General features: G+C 41.4%; 1 protein-coding gene across 3 annotated transcripts; it reads left to right on the forward strand.

The window, feature by feature from the left end:
• The first annotated feature begins 9,153 nt into the window (after positions 1 to 9,153).
• Positions 9,154 to 22,308, forward strand: LOC123764082 (uncharacterized). 3 transcript variants are annotated; one of them, XM_045751602.2, is made up of 6 exons: positions 9,154 to 9,338; positions 10,640 to 10,687; positions 15,981 to 16,088; positions 17,387 to 17,518; positions 17,885 to 19,500; positions 20,630 to 22,308. In XM_045751602.2, exons 1-6 carry the CDS (start codon positions 9,302 to 9,304, stop codon positions 22,166 to 22,168), a joined length of 3,480 nt encoding a protein of 1,159 aa, XP_045607558.1. In that variant the 5' UTR covers positions 9,154 to 9,301; the 3' UTR covers positions 22,169 to 22,308. The 3 variants fall into 3 exon arrangements, with proteins under 3 accessions (XP_045607558.1, XP_045607557.1, XP_069186006.1); XM_045751601.2 differs by having other exon boundaries at positions 9,156 to 9,338; positions 10,640 to 10,702; XM_069329905.1 differs by lacking the exon at positions 15,981 to 16,088 and having other exon boundaries at positions 9,165 to 9,338.
• Positions 22,309 to 23,485: the final 1,177 nt, after the last annotated feature.

Raw genomic sequence — 23,485 nt, forward strand, 5'->3', positions numbered from 1 at the left:
GAGAGAAAGACCTGGGGGTTGATATCACGCCAGACCTGTCCCCTGAAGCCCATATCAAGAGGATAACATCAGCGGCATATGCCAGGTTGGCTAACATAAGAACGGCATTCAGAAATTTGTGCAAGGAATCTTTCAGAACTTTATATACCACATATGTCAGACCAATCCTGGAGTATGCGGCTCCAGCATGGAGTCCATATCTAGTCAAACATAATACTAAACTGGAAAAGGTTCAAAGGTTTGCCACCAGACTAGTACCCGAGCTGAGAGGTATGACCTACGAGGAGAGACTACGGGAACTAAACCTCACGTTACTGGAAGACAGAAGAGTTAGAGGGGACATGATCACCACATACAAGATTCTCAGAGGAATTGACAGGGTAGATAAAGACAGGCTATTTACCACAAGGGGCACACGTACGTACAAGGGGACACAGGTGGAGAGTGCCCAAATGAGCCATAGAGACATTAGAAAGAATTTTTTCAGTGTCAGAGTAGTAGACAAATGGAATGCATTAGGAAGTGATGTGGTGGAGGCTGACTCCATACACAGCTTCAAGTGTAGATATGATAGAGCCCAGTAGGCTCAAGAACCTGTACATTAGTTAATTAACAGGTAAGAGGCGGGACCAAAGAGCCAAAGGTCAACCGCCGCTAGCACAAGTAGGTAAGTACAACTATGTAAGCACACACACACACACACACACCAGAATCCTCTGCATGCTTATCTTTCAATAAGACATTACTGGCGGGCACTTTCCCGACATCTTTGTTGAGGAGCGGGAGTGTTTGTCGGCGGGAGGTGGACAGTTCACCCAATATTGTTCTTCAAAGCACCTCAAACGTCCCTCGCTCTCCTCAGCCAACCAGCCATTCCAGGCTGTGGTCATTCCACCCAGCGGCCGACCCCAAAGACACATACATCAATTGTAAAATGCTGTTCCTTCAAAATAGGAATATTCTCAAATATAAAGTAATATTATTAAATATTTCCATATTGTTTATATCTAAGCAAAGGTTAAGTTAGGTTACGTGTTTTGGTTGTGTTGGGAATTATTTGTATTTGTAATCTGTCCTCAGGCCAGGCTCGTTAAAGCGGCGGCCCTTTTCCCGAGACGAATTGGTCAGTTTTAGCATAATATGTATTGAAAATAGGATTACTATATAAATTAATATATATTAAAGTTCTAGGTTAATTAGGCGTTGGTTAGGTTGAGTGTTTAGGTTGTGTTGGCGATTATTTGTACTTGTAATACGCGGGTGAAACATTTACAGAGTTGCGATTAGAAGAAAGAGCGTCAGCGAAGCACTGTTCTAGACATGTTAGAACGTCCTGAATCGTGCAGGCCTTCATCTAAACACAGACCTAAAGTCCATTCCATGCACCCGCCAAACCCAATAGTGGTAGTGGTAGGAGTGGTGGTGGTGGTGGTGGTGGTGGTGGTGGTGGTGGTAGTGGTGATGGTAGGAGTGGTGGTGGTGCTGGTGGTGGTGGTGGTAGTGGTGATGGTAGGAGTGGTGGTGGTGGTGGTGGTGGTGGTGGTGGTGGTGGTAGGAGTGGTGGTGTTGGTGGTGGTAGGTGTGGTGGCGGTGGACCTCACGACTTCCTTGAATTCTGTTGGGTAACAAAATATTTATGAATGAAAAACGTTTGACACAACGACTCACAACTGAGTCGTTGTGTAAAACCTAACTAACCGACCTCTCACAGTGTTCTAAAACCATGACAAGCATCTCCAAATCATACTTGATCAACAAGGCTGTGATTCATACGTCAGACCCCGAATAGCCGCGTCTGCCAGACCGGTCGACCAAACCACCAACCAGGAGGCCTTGTCAGAGACCGGGCCGCCGAGACGTTGAACCTCGGAACTAACGCAAGGCAAGGCGGCCAGCTAATCCCCTTTCCCAGCGCCACTTGGGTAGGGGTCAGCGTACCCTCCCACAACCCCCCCCCCCCCCCGCCCCCCGGGACGTGGCGCAGGACATCCTAGACACAAGACAACCTTCCCACAGGTGCCCTTGACCATCCTGTCATTTAGAAACTATTACTGAAGATTATCTAGAAAGTTTATACTGAATGACCTTTAGTTCTGTTTATGGGACGATGATTTAATCGGTGCCATTTTCTCGAGAGCCAAGAGGAGAGTTTTAGTGACTCGAAGTCATTCACGTTGGGGTCCGAGTTTTGTTTGGTGAACTTGTCGGTATTGTTGTATGGGGAAGTTGACCCCTGGTCTTGCTTCAGCTTTGGTCACAGTTCACCTGACACACAGGTTTGGTTTATGTTATTGAAGACGTAAAATCTGTTCTTAATTCTGATTTGTATGTTTAGAAATATTGCTTTGTCTATGAAAGTTGATGGTTTAGGTTTTTTTTAGTTTAGTTAATTTATTATGCACCCTATATCCATCTTGTAGGCGGTAGTGGAAAGGGTTACAGAGGCACATAATGGGCTCAGGGACTGAACCCCACAATTAATTTAGGTAAGCAAGTTACAATCTTGATGAGCTAGTTATAATATGCAATGCTCATTTTCACATCAACAATGAGTTCGAGATCGACCATAAGAACAGGTTCTAAATTAAGCAACTGACATATGTGGAGAGCTAGTGTCACAATTGATATGTTTGTCCTGCACACCGCCCCCCATCCAGTGGGCAGCGGTGGATAGGTTACAATCACTTAGTTACTACCTACAGTTACCAAACTGGGAATATTTGGCTAAGATTCCTCGTAGCAGATCATTTTGAATGAAATATTTACACATCTCTGGAACATGTTACAGAACTGTCTCTAAATTCACGTATCTTTTCGCACTCCATCATATAGTGACGGAGGGTGTGCGAATAATTTTGTTGACACAGTTTACATTTGGTTAGGTCTGCATCAGCAGATAATGAGAATTCACGAAAACAGCATTAAACACTGAACAAGTTATATTTAAGTGATGAATATCTTACGAGAAAACGGATTCATATATCTTATACCTATTAAACAGAACGTCTGTGCCTGTCTATATGTCTGTCTCTTCGAGGTTGGAGGCCATCTGCGTGCCTCACACACGAGAGATTCAACTGTATAGATCTCTGGTGCGGCCCCATTTGGATTACTGTATCCAAGCATGGAGACCATATCTTCAGATGGACGTAGCTGCTCTGGAGAAAGTGCAACACCGAGCAACAAAAATCATTCCACAGCTAAGTCAACTTGCGTATCAGGAACGGTCGAGGGTCACAGAGCTAACAACACTACAAACCAGCCATAACAGGGCGTAACTCCTTGAAACATTTAAAATACTGAACAATTTGGAGGATGTTGATCCAAACAATCTCTTCAGAAGGTCAGATGTAACACAAAAAAGGAGCAACAGTTTGAAGTTCAACAAGCCACAATGTAGGACTGAGAACAGGAGAAGTATTTTCACCCACAAGGTTATAAACCCATGGAACTGCCTACCCGTCGAAGCCGTAAATGCCAAAACTCTGTTAAAGTTTAAAATCCAGCTAGGAAAGATCACAGCAAATGGGAGGACCATCGACAAGTCACCGGCTTTATCATCAGGTAAATTCGGGTAAACTTTTCATTTTCTGTGCCTTTTTTCCGAGAATGGTCATAGTCGGGTCGGGGTCAACCTTCATGCCCCCCTTTGGTTTAAATGGCAAATTGTACTAATTTCCAACCTCGCTAAATACCAGCCCTTACTAAGCTTCCTCTAGCATATTATTTTCGATATGATTAAATGTTTGTTTGTCTTGTGTAGTTTATTGATGACAACCAGTGTTTAGTGAAGATGGTTACCTGAATTTTCCTGACGGTTACTACATATATAATGGCCTCGACGAGGACAGGAAGCCGGTGGCTTGTCAAAGGTCCCTCCATTTGTATAACCCTATGGGTGAAAAAGATCTCCTGTTTTCTGTCCTGCATTGTGGCTTGTTGAACTTGAAGGGAAAGTGTGGAAGAGTGGAGAAAGTTGTGAGAGGTAGGAAAGTTAGTGAAGGTGGTGAAGGGTAGGGAAGGTGGTGAAGGATAGGAAAGGTGATAAAAGGAAGAAAAAGTGGTGAAATGTAGAGAAGGTAGAGACGGGTATGGAAGGTGGTGAAATGTAGAGAAGGTAGTGAAAGGTAGGGAAGGATAGTGAAGGGTAGGGAAGGTGGGGTACAAGACCATTGTCAAAGTTAAAATGATGATAAAAGACAGAAAATATATAGATCGATATATAAGATTTTTAGGTATAATATTTTACCGTAACATTATATTTTAAATACCCACATAATGTTTTATTTTTTCACCCTCAACTGAATACTTAAGTCTACCTATAAATTATAGTAGTTTTCTTTGGTGAACAAGGCTTCCGTTTTTTGTTCTTTGAAGGGGAGGTTATCTTGAGGTTATCTTGAGATGATTTCGAGGCTTTTTAGTGTCCCCGCGGCCCGGTCCTCGACCAGGCCTCCACCGCCAGGAAGCAGCCCGTGACAGCTGACTAACACCCAGGTACCTATTTTACTGCTAGGTAACAGGGGCATAGGGCGAAAGAAACTCTGCCCAATGTTTCTCGCCGGCGCCTGGGATCGAACCTAGGACCACAGGATCACAAGTCCAGCGTGCTGTCCGCTCGACCGACCGACCGGGGACATAATTTAGTTTATTATAAGTTATTCAATGTCGTCCAAACTTTTTGGAATAGTTGTATATGAAAAGGGATGCAACTGTTCCAAGCTTCAGTATCGCAGCCTAAATCGAAAGGGAGAATTTTAGTAGTTGTTTTTTCTACGAATTTTACACATTTTCAATAAGCCTCTACAATCACAAGTTTCAAATTAAATAATTTCTATGACACTCTTCTATCACATTAGCATATAATAAAGGATCTGTGTGACCGGATTTTCCAAAATATGTTTAGTTTTACTAATACAAATAGTCAAATTCCCCCAAAATTATGCAAATATAACATGTTTATTACTATTAGTTATTTATTTATTATTTTAGTTATTTATTCATATACAAGAAGGTACATTGGGTTTGTGAGGATACATAGCATAGTATTTACAATCTTGTAAAGCCACTAGTATGCGCAGCGTTTCGGGCAGGTCCTTAATCTAACAGATAATTTTAAGTAGGTAAATTCTATCAGAATTAATAAAATAATAACAGATACACTGCAAGAAAAAAAATGAGATGAGAGAGATTAGCAAGTATATTTAAGCACATTGGTATATTAAAGCTCTGATTGATTACATTGACAGGTTGATTGGTAATTTAAAGATTAATAGACACCATACGGCAAATTTATAGCACATATAAGATAGCAATGATCACAATGGTAAAGTTGTTCGGATTGGGTACATAAAGATTGGGAGATTGGGTAGCAATATCAAATCAAATCAAATCAAATGTGTATTTAGGTAAGGTACATACATACAAGAGATTTTACAAAGAGTGATGGATTATTACTATTAGATACAGGATTATTACTATTATTAGGGTTTATTACTATTATTAGGATTATTACTATTATTACAATAGATACAGTGCAATTTTAAAGCAAAAGGTAAAAAACTATGAAGATGAAATTAGGTACTTTTTAGTTTTGTTTTTGAATGACGCAAAAGTTGGACAGCTTTTCAATTCACTAGGGAGTGAGTTCCATAGACTGGGTCCCTTTATTTGCATAGAGTGTTTACACAGATTAAGTTTGACTCTGGGGATATCAAAGATATATTTATTTCTGGTGTGGTGATTATGGGTCCTATTACATCTGTCCAGGGAGAGTTTCAGAGCAGGATTTGCATTTAAGAACAGGGTTTTGTAAATGTAGTTGACACAAGAGAATTTGTGGAGTGAGATTATGTTTAGCATGTTTAGGGAGTTAAACAAGGGGGCTGAGTGTTTTCTGAAAGCAGAATGTTATTATTCTGATAGCAGATTTTTGCTGGGTGATGATGGACTTGAGGTGGTTTGCAGTGGTTGAACCCCATGCACAGATACCATAATTAAGATAGGGATAGATTAATGCATAATATAGAGAGATGAGAGCAGAGTTAGGTACATAATATCTGATTTTGGAGAGTATACCAACTGTTTTAGAGACTTTCTTAGTTATGTGTTGTATGTGGGTGCTGAAGTTGAGTCTCTTGTCTAGAAATAGGCCAAGAAACTTTCCATCATTTTTATTGCTAATGTTTACATTGTCTATCTGAAGCTGAATTGCATTTGTAGATTTGCTTCCAAATAAGATGTAGTAGGTCTTTCTATATTAAGTGTTAGTTTGTTGGTTGACATCCATAAGTGGACTTTTTTTAGTTCATTATTAACTACATTATTTAGTGTATGTGGGTTGGGGTCTGAATAGATGAGAGTAGTATCATCAGCAAACAAAATAGGTTTCAGAATGTTAGAGACATTAGGCAGATCATTGATGTATATAAGAAATAGGAGAGGTCCCAAGATGCTGCCCTGTGGCACTTCAACGGTTATTGGTAGAGTGGAAGAGGTTATATTATTGATGGCTACACACTGGTGTCTATCACTAAGATAGGATTGGATATAGTCCAGTGCATGGCCTCGGATTCCATAATGATGGAGTTTACGTAAGAGGTAATTGTGATTAACAGTATTAAAGGCCTTTCTCAGGTCAATGAAGAGTCCAATCGGAAACTCAATTTTGTCAAGGGCTGAGTACATTATATCAAGGAGACTAATAATTGCATCGTTTGTACTCTTTTGGGAGCGGAAGCCAAACTGACAGGGGCTAAGAATGTCGAATTTTACGAGATAGGAGTAGAGCTGTTTGTAGATCATTTTTTCAAATATTTTTGATAGTATGGGTAGGTTTGATATTGGTCTATAATTGTTTATGTCTGCCGGATTACCTCCTTTATGAACTGGCGTTACTCCTGCTTTTTTAAGGATATCAGGGAAGGTATGACACTCAAGGGATTTGTACGAACCAACGCCGAGTAACCCTTTTTCTGCCTACGTCAGGTGGGACGTAATCACTCTCCCTCGGCCTTATGCTCCTTCCGCGGCCAGGGGGCGCGCTCCCTTTGGGGGTCGGGGGGTCCGGCCTGTTGGCCTGCAGAGAGGGGGTGCAGCGCCGGATCCCCAAGCGCTCCACCGCATATAGAACAAAGGGGGTTCAGTTAATTATGTCAAGTGTTCCCCGACCTCTTGGCCTGGGTTAATTCTCCTCCAAGTTAATATAGGGCACTTCCCAAGTATATGTTATGCGCCCGCAATGGCTATTCTTCTTACTCCAATTATAGGGTATTCATTATGTTTTTTCTGGGCTCTTGGCCAGGAATCTTCATTAATGTGTTACAGTGTTTACGCAGTAATTTACTTAATTGTCAGACTGTCTCTCATTGTTATACTTTGGTTACACTTGTATTCTAGCCAATACACTTCTGGTCTCTCGACCAGGCTCCTCTATTAACTGTCACTCGGTTTACCATTACTTACCTTTAAAAATGACTGACAGTCTCTCAATTTATTACACAGTTGCTTTATAACTATCTCCTATAGCCATTAGGCTTATCTTGTGTTCTGCAGGAATTGTTTATCGTGTTTACAGGCTATAAGCATTCTTTATTAACTGTTACCTCAGGACGCTCTCATTAAGTTGCTTATCAGCACTTACAGTCTCCTACTATGTTATTAATGTGTCACCTCTAACTTATAGCCTGATCCTCAATTACGCGTCCTGCAGAACAGTACTTGTGTTACTGCTACTTAATAAATGAGCCCCCATACTGTCGTGGCTCTCTTTCCCCCTGATCAGAAATTCCGGGTTCGAGTTCCAGGCGAGACATAAATGGTTGGGCACATTTCATTTTACCTAATGCCTCTGTTCACCTAGCAGTGACTAGGTACTCGATCGACAGTAGTCAGCTCGTTGTAGGGTTGCATCCTGGGCGGGGTCAGTAATTTGGTCTTGGGGTGGGAGACCTCGGTATTAATCTACCGTGTATGAATGCACCCTGGCTTCCTGTCCCCCGACATAATGTTGTTGATGATTTAGGGGCAACGACGATCGTGGGATCGGATGCGCCCCGGCGTACCCGTGATGGATTAATCGCGAAGCCCGGAAAGGTGAAACGCCAAGCTTAATAGCAAAGCGAGTGACGCTAATCACTTACAACTAATACGCCATGTGGCGAAAAACCGCAAACTGGCAGATGATTGGGGAGCCCCAGGAGTCCCTCAGGGTGACAAGCACCGGCCCCGCCCCACACAGAGAACACTGGGTAGCAAAACCAAAACTCGGCCCCCAACTAAATCGCAAAAAGTCATCCAGTGTCCTCCAGCAGAGCAAAACCCAGCTGCCCACCACGACTGAGGGCACACCAGGAGCCCACCAAGACCCGTCAACTCCCGGCACCTCTCGGCCAAGCCGGCCCCCGAACACCGTCACCCCGTCGGGAGAACCAGCCAGAAGACGTCAAAATAAAAATCTATCAACAATCCCGTGACCCAAGGCGATATGTGCGCCAGGCGTCGTACAATCGGACCGTTGAATAGGGATGCCAAACGGCAGTAGCAAAGCCAAAACGCGAAAACAGAACGCGATCCGGCGGCTCCCAGACGGAGGAGGTGTCCAGACGTCCGTTCGTCGTCAAGGATGAACCAGGAGTCTCGTCATATTATTTATTTATTTATTTATTTATTTATTTATTTATATACAAGAAGGTACATTGGGTTTGTGAGAATACATTGGATAGTACAGTATTTACATTCTTGTAAAGCCACTAGTACGCACAGCGTTTCGGGCAGGTCCTTAATCTAGCAGATAATTTTAAGTAGGTAATTTCAATCAGAATTGATAAATGATAAAGATACATTACAAAATAAAAATGAGATGAGAGAGATATTATTATTATTATGAGTGCAAGGAAACGTTGCCTAAAGGTCTTGTTCTGTCAGTAATCGAACTCGGGTCCAATCATTGAGACAAATTAATCACAAAGATATCAGAAATAACTTTAGAATGAGTGATAAATAAATTTTGGCACACATAGATAAACAAATCTAGGCGAGTACACAATTTATAAATGTAATCATCTCGATCGAGTGAATCAAAGACTCGAAAATGAGTTCGAACAGTTGGTTCTAAGGTGAGTTCGAACTATTGTTTTGGTGTAGACGGAAGCCGCAGTTGTAAACAAATGTTGAGCAGACCCGGGGCTCTCTGGCCCTACTATGACGCCCATATTTTCGCCCCCTCAACCAACAACCACAACGCCCATATTTTGTTGATTTCAATTAATACCTGTAAATTATAGTGGTTTCATTGCAAGAAATGGCAGAAGACTTTGTTAATTTCGACGAGGAAGGCGGTAAGTCAACTCTCTCTCTGTACAGTATAGTATTTATTTATATATTTACGAGTACAGTTGGTTATTTTTCAGTTTTCCTGTGTATTTGGTTTATTCTCGCAAGGCCACAGATCCTCTAATTATATAATTTCATGCATGCTTCTGACCCAAATTAATTAACCAAAGCTTAGGCTAGCAATATTTAGCCTTGATCAGACACAGTTAAGTTAACATTTGTTACACAGGAACAAAAAGTGGTCTTCAATCTATGTAATTTAATATGTGCTTACACTAATAGAGGCTAAAAACTGTGATGTCACTTCTTTGCTGTGCTATTTGAAAACAAGCCAGTAATGTTTTCATGCTACTGATAAAATACATACCTTCTCGAGTTTCTTTTTGGTTTTCCAAAATCGGCTTGTTGTGGGGTTGTATCCTGGGTGGGTCAGTAAATCGGTCTTGAGGGGGGGGAATCCTAGGTATAAGGATTCCTATGGTATAAGTCCTGTGGTATAAGTCTACCGAGTATGAATCAGTATTCTGGTGTATAATAGTCAAGATTTTTTGTTTCGAATGTCACATTCTTATACGTTCTGAGGGACTATGTATGTGTCCTCATTCACTTGCTTTTACATCAGTTCTATAATAATCTCCAAATATATATCTTTTAATATATATGGTTATATTAGTGACCACGTTTGTCATAAGTTGAGCCTGGCCTCAGGCTGGGCTTTGGGAGTAGAACTACTTCCAGAATCCTCTCAAGGTATGCTCCAGGTATAACAATATATGCCAATCTGTACATTTCAATTATGTCAATAAGTAGTATTGCACTACTAAGTTCAACATGAGCACCAATAACTTATCATGAAGGGTTGCATACTACTGGCATCTTTAGTACATTTTAACATTTAAAACATAAACACTGTGAAACATAATACTAACTGCATTTAATTGCAAACCACAATCCAGAGTGGAGTAATGTTCTTCTGTTTTTCAGTTTTCTTAATTATTTTTTGTACACTTGCATATCTTAATAGGCCAGAAACATTTGTTTTATTTTCTTTAGTTATTTTCCCTTAAAATTTAGGACTACTCTATTTAGTTCTCATTACTGTACATACGATGAAATCCTCAGTAAATTATTACAGTACTAGTATTATTGAACCTTAATAAACTACATTATTCTAGTGATTACATGTCAAAAACATGAAGATTGCATTAACTCATCTTAATTATCAAAATAATTGGTTTAAGAAAATCTTTTATAATTGTGATGAATTATTTTTACTAATTTCTGTATTTTATGTCTATTTTCTCAGTATTTGAGAGTGAAAGATTATCAGCATCTGCTGTCCGCACACTAGATGGTGAGTCACTAGTTGGTAAGTCATTGTTGAGTTAATATTGTGTAGGTCATTTTTGAGTCGCATAGTTCAGTTGACTTCATTCTCAACTGACAGTCGGGGATGCTGGGTTCGATTCCTGGGCAGGACAGAAATGGTTGTTCACATAATGCCTCTGTTTATTTAGCATTAAATAAGTACCTTGGAATTGGGTAACTGTTGTGAGGTTGCATCCTGGGAAGGATCAGTAGTTTGACCTAGGGAGGAGCTTAATACAAGCCTAAGGTATACTATTATACACAAGTTTTCTGTCAACGACAAAACAAAATGGTTGCGCTTTCTTTACAACTTTACTTTTCCATAGTTTATTGGTGGCCATCATTTTGGTAACCCAGTTGTGAGTCACTTTATGGTAAATCACAATTTACTTGTTTATAAGTCTTATGTATTTATAGTCTACTCTATTTAGGCACCCACCTTGTGGCTGCTCCCTTTCCTCCTTAACCCCTGCCTTCCCCCCCCCCCCCTTTGCCCCCATTTCTCATCTTACATCGGTCCTTCCTTCCCTTCTCTTCCCTCCCTCTCCTCTTCTGACATTAGTCCTTTTCTCCTTCCCATTTTACATTAGTCCTACACCCTTCCCCTAATTCCTTCCAACATTAGCAATTTTAACCTTTTATAACATGTTAATATACTATTGGTATCTGGTGCAATAAATTTAATATTGTTTAACATTGCATTAACCCAGAAACCAGAATTATTTTTTAGTTTTCACATAACTGAGCTTGCTACTAAATTTTCTGATCAAGAGACTATCATACCATTGTGGCACATTGTTGCCACAATGTGCTAGGTTGGTGCACATTGGTTGGTTGGTTCCGGGTGCACCACAGCTGCCCTGCTTTGGTTAAAGGGACCCGGAATCGGGTCCTTATAACTGAATTATAGAGACCTATAATCGAATTAGATTCCCTGTAACCTATAATCAAATTGTAGGGAACCCTGTTCCCCCCACCCCATCCCCTCCTGCTCGTGGCCCCCAAACGTCTGAGGGTTTTTGAGTCGATGCAGGGTTTTTTGGTGGTGAGACTTGGGCGGCTTTGGGGACTGCCCCTTCCGGATCGGCGGTGGAGGCATTCAAACCTGTTTCTCCTGCCAGGGCTTTTGGGTCATGCCAACGGGCCCCCCCTTCGACCCTGCTTTTCCAGTGGACTCTGCCTTTTCTCCAGAGGCAGAGGGTTTGGAGGACGGCTTGGCTCTGGGTCCTGATGTGAAGGATCCCGCGGCTGGGGAGGAGTTGACTTGGGGGGCCTTGGGCCCCGTTTGACCCCACTTAGGTGTTGGTACCCTCAGCACGGGGCTTGTTGTTACAGGGGAGGGATTTTTCTATCCCCCTCTCCCTTTACGAGTTTGATATGGGTTCGGTTCCAGGTTCCCTTGGGTTTCTCGGTTCCTCTTTTTCCGGAGGTTTTCAGCTTCCCGCATCTTGCCGAGGGAGGTGCGGGAGACCCTTGCGGCTTGCCTCCTGCAAGACCCAGATTATGCCTCGATAGAAGTTCCTTCTTCTTTTGAGTTTGGCTCCTCTTTTCCTTACTGAGTGCTTTTCGAGGTGCTCTAGTCTTCCTGGCTGGCAGATTGCCCTTTCTTTTCATTGAGGGGTGTGGCATGCATTCTGTCGGACCCGGTTTACCTGGGGGCGAGTTTGAGCACTTTAATGCGTACTTGGTTTGCCTCTGTGTTTCCTCATAATGTCGGCCAGGTGCAGCTTCACATGCAGGTTCCCTCCCTTTCGGCATCCCTGTTGGCCGAGGATTTGTGCAGCCATGGGCACTTGGCTTCGGTCTTGTGCTTCTTTTACCCTGCTGGAGCTGTCTTCGGACTGGCTCGAGGAGGATGTGGAGGAGCTAGGTTCCAGGCCTGCATCCAGTTCGCTTGCCTCAGCGGCTCAGGCATCGGCTGCCTTGTTGAAGTTGTTCTATGGGGAGGGGGGCCAGGGTGGTCCTGCCTGGAAGGGTTGTGCCAGGGCTCGGGGTTTCTACAGTCGTCGTAAGCCAGTTGTGCCAGATTCGGGGCCGGACCCTCCTGCAGAGTCGTTGGCATCTGGTCAGCACAGTGATCTCTCTGAGCGTCATTCGGGCTTTCATAAGGGTCGTCGGCCCTTTCACAGTTTGCCCAGTTGATGGGGTGATGGGGGGGAAGCTCGTGCTGTTTGCTCTTGCCTGGTCCCACGATTCATGGCCAATTCGGGTCATTTTCTCCAGCCTACGGTGGCATTCGGTGGCTCCTCCTCCTTCGGGGGGGGATCGGGGCTGGCAGGGTAGGCTTCTTCCCCTGTGCTCTGTTCGGTCATCCTGGAATGGGTTCGCTTGGGCATGATTGAAACGATGGTGTCACTCAGGTGGGTTTCCCACCTGTTTTCCAGCTCTGAAACTTGATTCATCCAGAGTTCAAGGACTGGCTCAGTTTTGTCGTGGGGCAAAAGGCTTACCGCTTTCGTTGCTTTCAATTCGGCTTGAATCTGGCACCTCGCGTGTTCACACGCCTTATCCAGGTCGTGGTGACCCGTTTGTATCTGTTAGGGGTTCGGGTTCTGGCTTACCTGGACAACTGGCTGGTCTGGGCTCCCAGCCAGTCTGTGTGTTTGCTTGCTAGGGATTTGGTTCTTTCCCGTTTTGCCTGCTTTGGGTTGTAGATGAACTGGAGGAAGTCCCATTTCATTCCCTCTCAGGTTTGGACTTGGCTGGGTCTTGTGTGGGGACTCTCGGACCACTAACCTTGTCTCTCCCTCCCGTAGTGTTGCTGCGGCTGCGGTCCCACCTTTGGCTGTTTTTGGCTTCCCGTGGGGTCGGATCTGGCTTCGGTGGCTGTTCTAGTTCCTTCAGGAACATCCCTTCCACCGATGTCGCGATCACTGGGTTCAGATAACAGGAGCCTTCCATCGGCTGCTGCGTCGCCAGCTTCCATTCGGGTTTTTCAGTTCTGTGCAACTGTTGGACACCAGGGAATGTCCAATGTCCTAGTGGACAACCTGTCTCATTTCATTCCCCTGTCCACGGAATGGACAGTTGAAAATGACGTGTTCCTTTGGCTCTGCCGGATGTTCGGGCGCCTGGAGGCTGACCTCTTCGCATCGGCCTGGTCGAGGCATCTTCTGGTACATGTGGTGCCCTTCCCCGACTGCGAGGCTGTCGGGGTCGATGCCTTTCGGCTGAACTGGTCGAGGTGGGGTTACCTGTACAGTACTTCTTCCCCCCCCCCCCCCCAGTTCGGTTGTTGCTCTAGGTTCTGGCTCGCTTGGAAACTAACCAGGGAAGAGTAATCCTATTGGCCCCTTGGTGTTGCCCAGAAACCAAGCCCAGCCTTGGTTTCAGGTGCTGCTTGTTTGGTGTCCGAACCCGAGGGGTCTTCCTGCGGCTCCACCTCCTTCAGCGGATCGGTCTGGTCTGATACGTGGCTGGTTCGATCTTCTTCGCTCTTTGCGTCTGGTCTTTTTTATGAAGATTTATCACCACTTGTAGGGTGATCAGGTGGCTTCATTAATGGTGTCCCACCTGTGAGTCTCATCTTGGCTGCAGTATGAAGTTTCCTGGCAGTCCTTTCAGCACTTTTTGTCTCTTCGTAGATTGTCTTCGATTTCTGATCGGGTTGCTTTTGTCCTTTCTCTCTTGGTTGTTTCAGGACTGTCATCTTATGCCGAATACATATACTGTTGCGTTGTATCGTGCAGCACTGGAAGAGCTGCTTCAGCTTGCGTTTGGGGTGGATGTCACTTCTGCTCCGTTCCACAAGCTTTCTCAGATGTTTCACCTCCGGCCTGCTCATGCTCCGCCTGAACCGTCTTGGTTGTTAGACCGGGTGCTCTCCTTTCTCTATTCTCCACAGTTCATGGTGGCCCCTTTGGTTCAGAACTGTTTTTCTAAGTCTCTTTTTCTTGTTGGCATTGACCTCTTGGGGGGTCAGGTCGGGAGCTTCATGCTCTCCTCTGGCGCAGGAGTTTCTGCTCTTTCGGTCCTGGTGGTCGTTTTATTCATTTTTTAGCCGTTTCCTTCTTTTCTGGCAAAGAATGAGACTGCTGCTTTCCGAATGGGTCCTTGGGTTGTTGATGCTTGGTTGGTTTGACCCGGGATGCATCATGTTTTGTGTCCGGTTGAGGCTCTTTGCCGTTATTTGCGCGCCATGGCCTCTATGGCAGGGGACGTGCTTTGGGTGGACCCGGTTTCCTTTCTTCTCTGTTACAGGGTGCGGGTCTCCCAGGTCGTCCGCAGGGTTATTCGATCCAGCCAGCCTGCGGTCTATTCCCATGCCATGGACATAAGTTAGTTCGTGGCTTTGGTTTCTGTTTTTGGTAATATGTCCTGTTCTGACATTCAGGCATGGGGTTTTTGTAGGTTGAGCAAGGTCCTGGCCACACGGTACCTCGTTAATGTTCCTGACTCTTCTCGGGCATGTGTAGCTTTGGGTTGCAGGTTGCAGCCAGTTGTCTCGACTTCGAGTTGAGGAACGAGTGACAGCTGCCTCCCGGCTAAGTCTCTCTTTTCCTTTATCTTTGGTTAGGTTGCTCCAGGAAGCAGAAGGGGCTCTCCACAGAAAACCAGCGTTGAATGTAATGAAACACCATTTTCTGGGCGAGACCCAAAGGCTCCCAAGCATCCCTCCCTCCCTCTGGTCAGCGGTTTTTCACGTTTTTGATATTTAGCCTTTGAACAGAGATTGGGTAGCTGGTGCAAAGAGGTCTGGGGCTCCCCTTTCCCCCCTCTCGGGGAGGGGGGAGTTTTGCAGACAGCATCGTGGCAGCTGTGGTGACGTCATGCTTGTTTGCTTGTTTTTGATTTAGGAGTTCTGCTCGCTAGTTCAGCTTTCGGTTTGCAATTTTTAACCAGCTGTAGTTTGTTTTAGAATTCCTACCTTTCTGGGTGCCTGACCTGGTAGATGGCAGATATATTACAATCCTGCAAATGGCAGACTTCCTCAAATTACACGGGGATGTCTATAGGCCATTGCTCCTCGTGCCTCTCTGAGGGGGCCAGGTTCCAGCGCTGGTCCCCAGTAGGCCTAGAACTCCATTGATCGACTGTTACCACGGTCCAATAGATACCCATCAGTATAGCTCAGCTCAGTATAGCTTCGGGGAGCCTCCGGGTCTCGCCCAGAAAATGGTGTTTCATTACATTCACCGCTGTTTTTTTAAGCCAAGCACAATAACTAATCTTGTTACATATCTAATACTATAATATGTCATTATTATAAAATCTAATTCTGTCACATTTAGTAAATTCAAAAACATCGATCTAATCATGAATCGTCTGTACTTTTTTAGATATAAAATATGAGAAGGATAACTTGGGAGTTAATTGCCAGAAGACACAGGCTGCTGGAGACCATAGTTTTGTTTCCAATGCTGATGATATGTTAACAGCTAGTACCGGTAAGTTTTAGTCACTGATCAAAATAACCTTATTCTTGATGTCATAACAGAACTGAACATTTTTTGTGGTGGGGCGCTGGATAAAGTAACCCATTCATATTCATTTAATTGTAATCTTTCAACAGATGCAAATACTATAAAATGTATTAAGTTGATAATACTTTAATTGTTTAATTTTATAGGACATTTTTATTTTAAGATAAATTTATTGTTTTCACAAGATTTATGTCCTGTTTTGTATTTCTGAAAGTTTTAAAGCAGTTTATACCTTTTCTATGGTAAGTTTTGTCGTAAGAAATTAATACTAAAATAATTTATTATGTATGGTGTAAAATGTAACATTTTCTCTTCTGTTGGTTTTTAAATCATTATCATCATTATCATCTTGTAAATTGTAACTTTCACGGGGAGAGGAGACATTTACCTTCTTGGGAAAATATGAATAATACTAATTGATGTCGCCAGCATCTACCGGAGACCAGAAGTAGAATATGGTCCACTCATTAGAGGTAAGTGAGTCTGAAGATACCAGATCAACCTAAACCAACAGGAAAAACTGAGAGAAAGGTAAACACCCCAAAAACAAGCAGGTTCCTGGAAAAAGACATTGGCAATTCTGACAGCTATGAACATACACTTGTTAGCCAATTCCAATCACTAGTTAGCTACACTAACTAATGTATGTTTCTGGACAATTAGTATATCCATAGTTTGCATTAGTTACTATTTTCTGCATGTAGTTGCTCATTTTGGTTTCTTGAAACTTTGTTAGCATCTTCTTTCAGCTTGGAGTGATTTTATATCTCAAACCTCCCCTTGCCTCTTATTAAAGGGACCAGATTCTAGTTCTTGTCCTCAGTAGGTCCTCATGACTCATAAGAGCCAGGTGAGGTACTGTAAGATTGGAACTACCCTAGTGAGTAGCTTGTGAAGCTACTGAAGGAACCTACCAAAGTTGTTTCATTATATTCAACACTGTAATTAAGCATAATAATAATATTATTATTATTTATTATTATTATTATTATTATTATCATCATCATCATCAGTAGAGCTGCTTCGTGAAAAAGTTGTAAAGTGCACCATACGAGTTGTCACAGGCACAAAATGTTGACATTTTTCCTGACATCATCTGCCACTCGGTAATATGTTTAAGTATACAGTACTGTGTAGTATTGTTTCTAACAAATATTCATCATTGATTTGTTGTGTATTAGAAATAATTCACTAGAGACCTTTTGTCATGTAAATTTAAGATGAAGAGTACATGGCTAGACAACCAGTATTGAATCCTACAGGTGAGCACGGTGAGGTGAATGTCATGGATGAGAAAGAAGGTATGTTAGCAAGTGGTGTCCCCGATCTGGTCAAACTGCCAACATTAGAGGTCACAATAAAGCATACAGGTTCTTCTCACGTCCAAAATGTCGGTGAGCAAACAGCAACACATTATCAATAATAATTAATTTATTAGTGAGTGGTTATGTATACATTATTTCATATATTCTATCTTTGAAACAATATCTTTTCATTTAAATTTTATTTGTACTGTATATTGAATGAATATATAGAATATTTCAACAACAATTTTAAGAACTGTATTATATTTGGTTCTGATTGAACATTTAAAAGCATGAAGAGTAGGTGTTTTGAAAGTTTAGCTGTGTACATCTTCATGAAGTGCATGTTGGGAAATGTATAATGTAGATTAACAAATACAGTACAGGCATTGTTTACTTTACAGCACTTGAATGATTTAACCTTTTTGGTGTTACATTATATTTTTATATTAACAGAAGACACAAGAGTTGCTGTGTATAAGCCTGCATCATCTCAGGAGCAAATTGTTCTTAATGTAGAGGAGAAGCAGACTAAAATTCATCAGGACCTGAATGAGATAATACTGTTGGAAGATGGCAATAATGTTGTGAATTTGCAGAAATCCGTCATTGATGAATACAGAAGAAAAACTGAATATTATGGCCCTCTGAAAGCAGTGGTTGAAAGAGTTACAGTGGAGCTTGAAGGGAAGGACAGAGAGATAATGAGAACGAAGTTAATGCAAGTCAAATTTGTATCAAGAGATGCCTCGGGGCAAGAGCTGAAAGGAGAAGAGTTATTGCAAGCAATAGCTAAAATTCCAGGCCTTATTCCACCATGTGATCCCCCAAAAGAAGATGGTGGAATAAGTGTCACAGGAGAAAGTCAAGGTATTAATGGGGGCGAGGTGGTGTCAATCAGTTTTAGCGATGGTGAAAATATTAGCATTAGCAAAAAGGCAATAGAACAATATAGAAAGCTTTCTCGTGTAACAAAGCCTCTTGGAGCTCAGAGAGAAAGGACCTTTGAAATTCAAGGGGAGGATAGGATTCCTGTAACTATTGTGCGCTTATTCCCCACAGAAAATATTGAACCTTTGTTACCCTTGTGCATAAAAGATGAAACTCCTTTGGAAGTCAAACCACCAGTAATAAAAAGAGGGAGACCACGAGGACGGGGAAGAGGAGTAGCGAGAGGTAAGGGAAGACAGCAACCCAGGTTCCAAGTGGAGTACACTGCCCTGCCACGAGGCTTAAAACCCAGAATAAAGCAAGAACCTGATTCTGATCATTCATATGATTTACATAAGAGTGAATCTGAAGATGGTCACATCAGTAACTTAGGTTATGAAAGTGGGTTAATTGTTCAGATGAGCCCTAGTTGTAATGCTTCAGAGACTGATATAGATGATTTTGACAATTATGATAATGGAGAAGATATATTACCACTTCAGCTTCACTCGGCTCCTACAGATATGAATGCTAGACTGACTTCACTTGAAATTTGGAAATATCTCACAGAATATGCCTCAGAATATAATAGAGTTCAAGGTATGATAACACAGTTTAATAATGAAAGTTGGTTAGAGGTTAAGAGAATGTCTGATTTTTATCATGTAGATGGTGAAGTAATGATAGATATATCATTTAAAGCTGTGTACAGGAATGACCCTTCTGTCACTTATTTCTTAAGAGGGTTTAGCCGATTAATACGAACAGGGGAGCTTGCCACAGCCAATGATATCAACCACTTGTTCCACTGTCTGTCTCGTGACCGAAAGCTGTGTCTTGGCTTGAAGCCGTCTCCCTACCAACCAGATATTGAAACTAATGAGCAAGTCAGGCTCTACTTTAAACAGAAAGGCCAGTTTGTTTCAACCCCATTTGAAAGTCTCTTTTCCAAAGTGTGCCGAGGGATTGTAACTGTCAAAGGTAATCCACGCTCTACCACTTTTACTCGAGGTTCCAAAAGTGTGCTGGGTGTGCATGCTCTGTGTAGTGCCTGTGCAATGCTAGGTAAGAAGATGAACCAACTCATCAAAGCCTTCCCCAAAAATGGTGCTGCTTTGAAGAGTGAGGCTTCAGATGAAAAGGTGAGTTACTTATCTACTCTATTATGCATGCATGTACTCATACCGTAACATGAAAATTTGCTGACTCAAACCAAATGTTCTTGCAGTAGTATTTGTACTGTGAACTAGTACATACAATGCTTAAAGCCACTATTATGCAGAGCGTTTCGGGCAGGAAAAACACTAAAGACTAAAACTTAATACTAATTGAGATTAAAGTATAAAATGTGTTGAGACAATATAAAAATAAAAAAGGGGGAACATGGCAGAAAAACAGCAAAAATACAATTTGGTCGACAAACATACATTAGCCCGATAAGCTCCAGGGAGCCTCCGGGGTTCACCCAGAAAATGGCATTTTATTGCATTCAACGCTGGTTTTTTTTTACAGTAAACTATACTGAAAACCCATATTCTAAATATATGAAAATAAAAATCATATGCTATTCTGAGAGCATAATAACACCAAATGAACAGTTAGTGATATTTTATATTTTTGCAGCTGATTTCATAATCGGAAGTTTTCAATTTTCAATTTTAGAATTTTTTATTTTGTTGTTTTCAAGTTACACTGGTATCATTTGGACAAAGTTGGAGCATTTTCCTAGTAGATTATGCACAAAACATTTGAAAGAGATTCAGAAAATTTAAAGAACTGAGCTTGATGTCACACATCATATGACATTTTGCGCAGTTTAAGGGTTAAGCTAAGCAATTTACATTTGTGTTTAAAAATGTTTGTAATTAGTTCATTTGTGTCTCATTTGTCATCGTGTTACAAGTGTAGTACTGATATTTACAGTACTGTACTGTAGTTAGAGTGGTCGTGAGGTAAGCCAAAAGGAAACTTGCACTGTGAGCTTACTAACAATAGCGTACAGTATATGCACTGTCTAAAGTCGATGAGTTACAGCCCCGCTCCTGTACTAGTACTCATATGAATCTAAGTAGCTGAATCTAAAATATCAACGTTGACGAGCTTGGGACACTTCTGTATATTTTTCTTGCTTACAGGAGAACAAAAAACATGGTTTAGACATTGTTTAATTTTACTATTCTGTTTATATTTAGTATTTATTGGTAAATGTTTTATTGGCAAATAATTTAGTCTTTATTGGCAAATGTTTCAAGTTTGTTTTCTTTATTCCAGATTGGTGAAGATAAATATAACAAACAACTCTTTGGACAGTCAATCAAGAAAAAGGGAGCACAACTGAGCAGCAGTGCTATTCGGCAGATTTTTACCCAGAGTGTTATGGAAGTTCTCTCTGCTAAAGTTCCATCCAGATTCTCCAGTAATCAAGATGAAATTGATTTGAATGAGGAACTTACAGTAAGGGGCAAACGGAAAAAGGTAAAAAAGAGAACCAGTGAAGAAGGGGATGAAGAGGAGGATACAAGACCCAGTGTTGGTTGCACAGAGGAGGAGTTTTTGCAAATGATTGATTTACGGCCACCAAATCCTGGTATTTTAGCAAGATCATTAGTAAAGAGGTGTAATGTGTGTCAGTTTCGTGCCCCTACCATGTTGGCTCTCTTTTCTCATATGCAGGGACATATGGGTACATTAAAGGAAAAGTGTGGTGATTGCCAAGTTCAACTATCCAGCAAGGAAGCACTTGAAACTCACAGAAAACAAATGCATACTCAGCGTTCCCCCATGTGCACTATATGTCAGTTAGACTTTACCACTAAAGATCAGCTTTTTGATCATATGAATAAACATCGTGATCACCATCCATTTGAGTGTCCATTTTGTGACCATAAACTAACGAATATGGATGCATACAAAAAACACGTGAGATTAACACACAAAATAAAATCTGTCAGAGACTTGAAATATGCTTGCAAGACTTGCAATATTCACTTTTACACTTTGGATCACTTACTTTTACACCGTGTTAACCAGAATCATGAAGATATAGATATGTTTAATTGTAAAGCCTGTGGTTCTTCTAGTGTTACAGCAAATGAATTTCGTAGTCATATTTTAGAACATAGTGAAGAAGAAAGAGAAGCAGCTAATGTAGCAATATGTTCACAGTGTTACAAAGTTTTCTTTTCAGCATTTAAATTAAAATTCCATTTAGATACAAAACATAACCAAGGAAAAAAGGAACTGGAGTCAGTTCAAATTGAAACAAGTTCTAATGAACCACCAAAGAAGAAAAAGAATAAGGGACCATACTTACGATACCTACGGGCCAATGAAAAATATGAGTGTTATAAATGCAGACGAAGATTCAAAACTCGTGAAACCTTGGAAAATCATGTAAAGTTCTCTCATGGTGAAAAGAAAGTGACAAAGGCAGACTGTGAGTGTACCCAATGTGGTCGCAAATTTAATGCTCTAAGAAGGCTGGCCAATCATATGAAAATTCACTTGGGCAACAGGCCTGTTTTTCAGTGTGAAGAGTGTGGCCAGATTTATGGTAAGAAGATTCAAGTGCTGGAGCACATCCGCACAGACCATGCTGAGCAAGTGCAACTACATCAACAACAACAAGAGCTACTTCAGTCCAGTCAACCTGCAGATCACTTGGTGGATATTCAAGAGCAGCCACAGCACCCAGTTATTGAGGGAACAGCTACAGCCTCCTGGAGCCCTATAAAGAGCCCTTTCAAAGTTCCCACTGTAGAACAAACTCAGGAGGCAGTGTATAGTCTTCTACAACTGACAGATTTTTAATTGAAATACTGTACTCTTTTTTTTTTTTTTTAATTGCCTCGGTGATAGTACTGAAAATTAGCAAAAATTTGGTGTCGTACTGGCAATTAGAAAGCAAGTATAGTACAGTACTGTATTTAGTTAAATAATTCTGCATTATTCTTTGTGTTTTAATGAAATATAAATGAACCCTGCATTACGAATACCATGCTCCAATTTTTATGCATAAATATTAAATTGTGAGGCTGATAAAGGTAAAAAAGTGAGAGCTACAACGATTCTTAAACTGTGCAATATCGGTGGAAGAAATAAAAATTTTCAGGTACATAGTGAAGTGGAAGAATATTATACAGAATAAAAACATTGGAAAGTTTAATGGTTCAAATATATTAAATTGAAATAGGTAAATTACTGTACCAGGTAATGTAATAAATTGAAGATTGCTGTGGAAAAGATAAAAAAAAAAAAAATAAGCATGCATTTTCAGATGAACAATAGACCCTGTATAAAAACACAAAATGTGTGTGGAAGTGGAGTTGTCAGTATAGGTTTTGCTTAAAGAAAGTAATAATTTAACAGTAGAGTGTAGTACTGTAAAGGTATTTGCTGTGTTCAGCATAAGTTACTGATTCTCATATTAGACTTTAAATTATATAGATTAGATTAAATTAGTTCAGTTATTTTATTACATTTTTGTCATTCTATATTTCACAACACAGCCTGAAGGTTCTTTGGAAAATATAAAGCTAGACAGCTATACTGGACTAAGGAATATGTTTAAGAGGCATACACAAAGAAATCGTCTGTATTGGAGCATAGCTGAGAAAGTTGGTATACATTATCATAGAGGTCAGATACAGATGACTTGACCAAAATAAGAGTCTCATATTAATAATAAGTGTTTGAAGATCTCTTCAGATAAATATTATGAACAGTTTTAAATTGTAAGATCACATGATCATCTCATATGAAGACCTTACTATAGCAGAACCCCCTCAAGAGTTTCACCTGTGGGGGCTCACCAACAACTCCCTGGGGTCGATGAAGCGTTACCTCGGCCCCCTCCTCCTGCTTCTATTCAGGCATTGTATATGCATTCCCCTCAAAATTTTGCCTTGTCATGATAACTGCTCACTCCCTGGGCTTTTGGGGGTTGCCACAACTTCCCCTTTTCTGTGGGGCCTCTCCCAAAGACTTGCATCTTCATTGTTGAACTTTATACAATTTTGTATGCTCTTCATCAGCTACTTTTCTGATGTCACTGTTCCTTTGTCATTGTGGTTGACTCATACAGTGCCCTCATTGATCTTGAGTCGTTTAACCCTTGCATCCTTTGGT

Source organism: Procambarus clarkii, chromosome 23 (genome assembly GCF_040958095.1).
Source record: "Procambarus clarkii isolate CNS0578487 chromosome 23, FALCON_Pclarkii_2.0, whole genome shotgun sequence".
Lineage (NCBI taxonomy): Eukaryota > Metazoa > Arthropoda > Malacostraca > Decapoda > Cambaridae > Procambarus > Procambarus clarkii.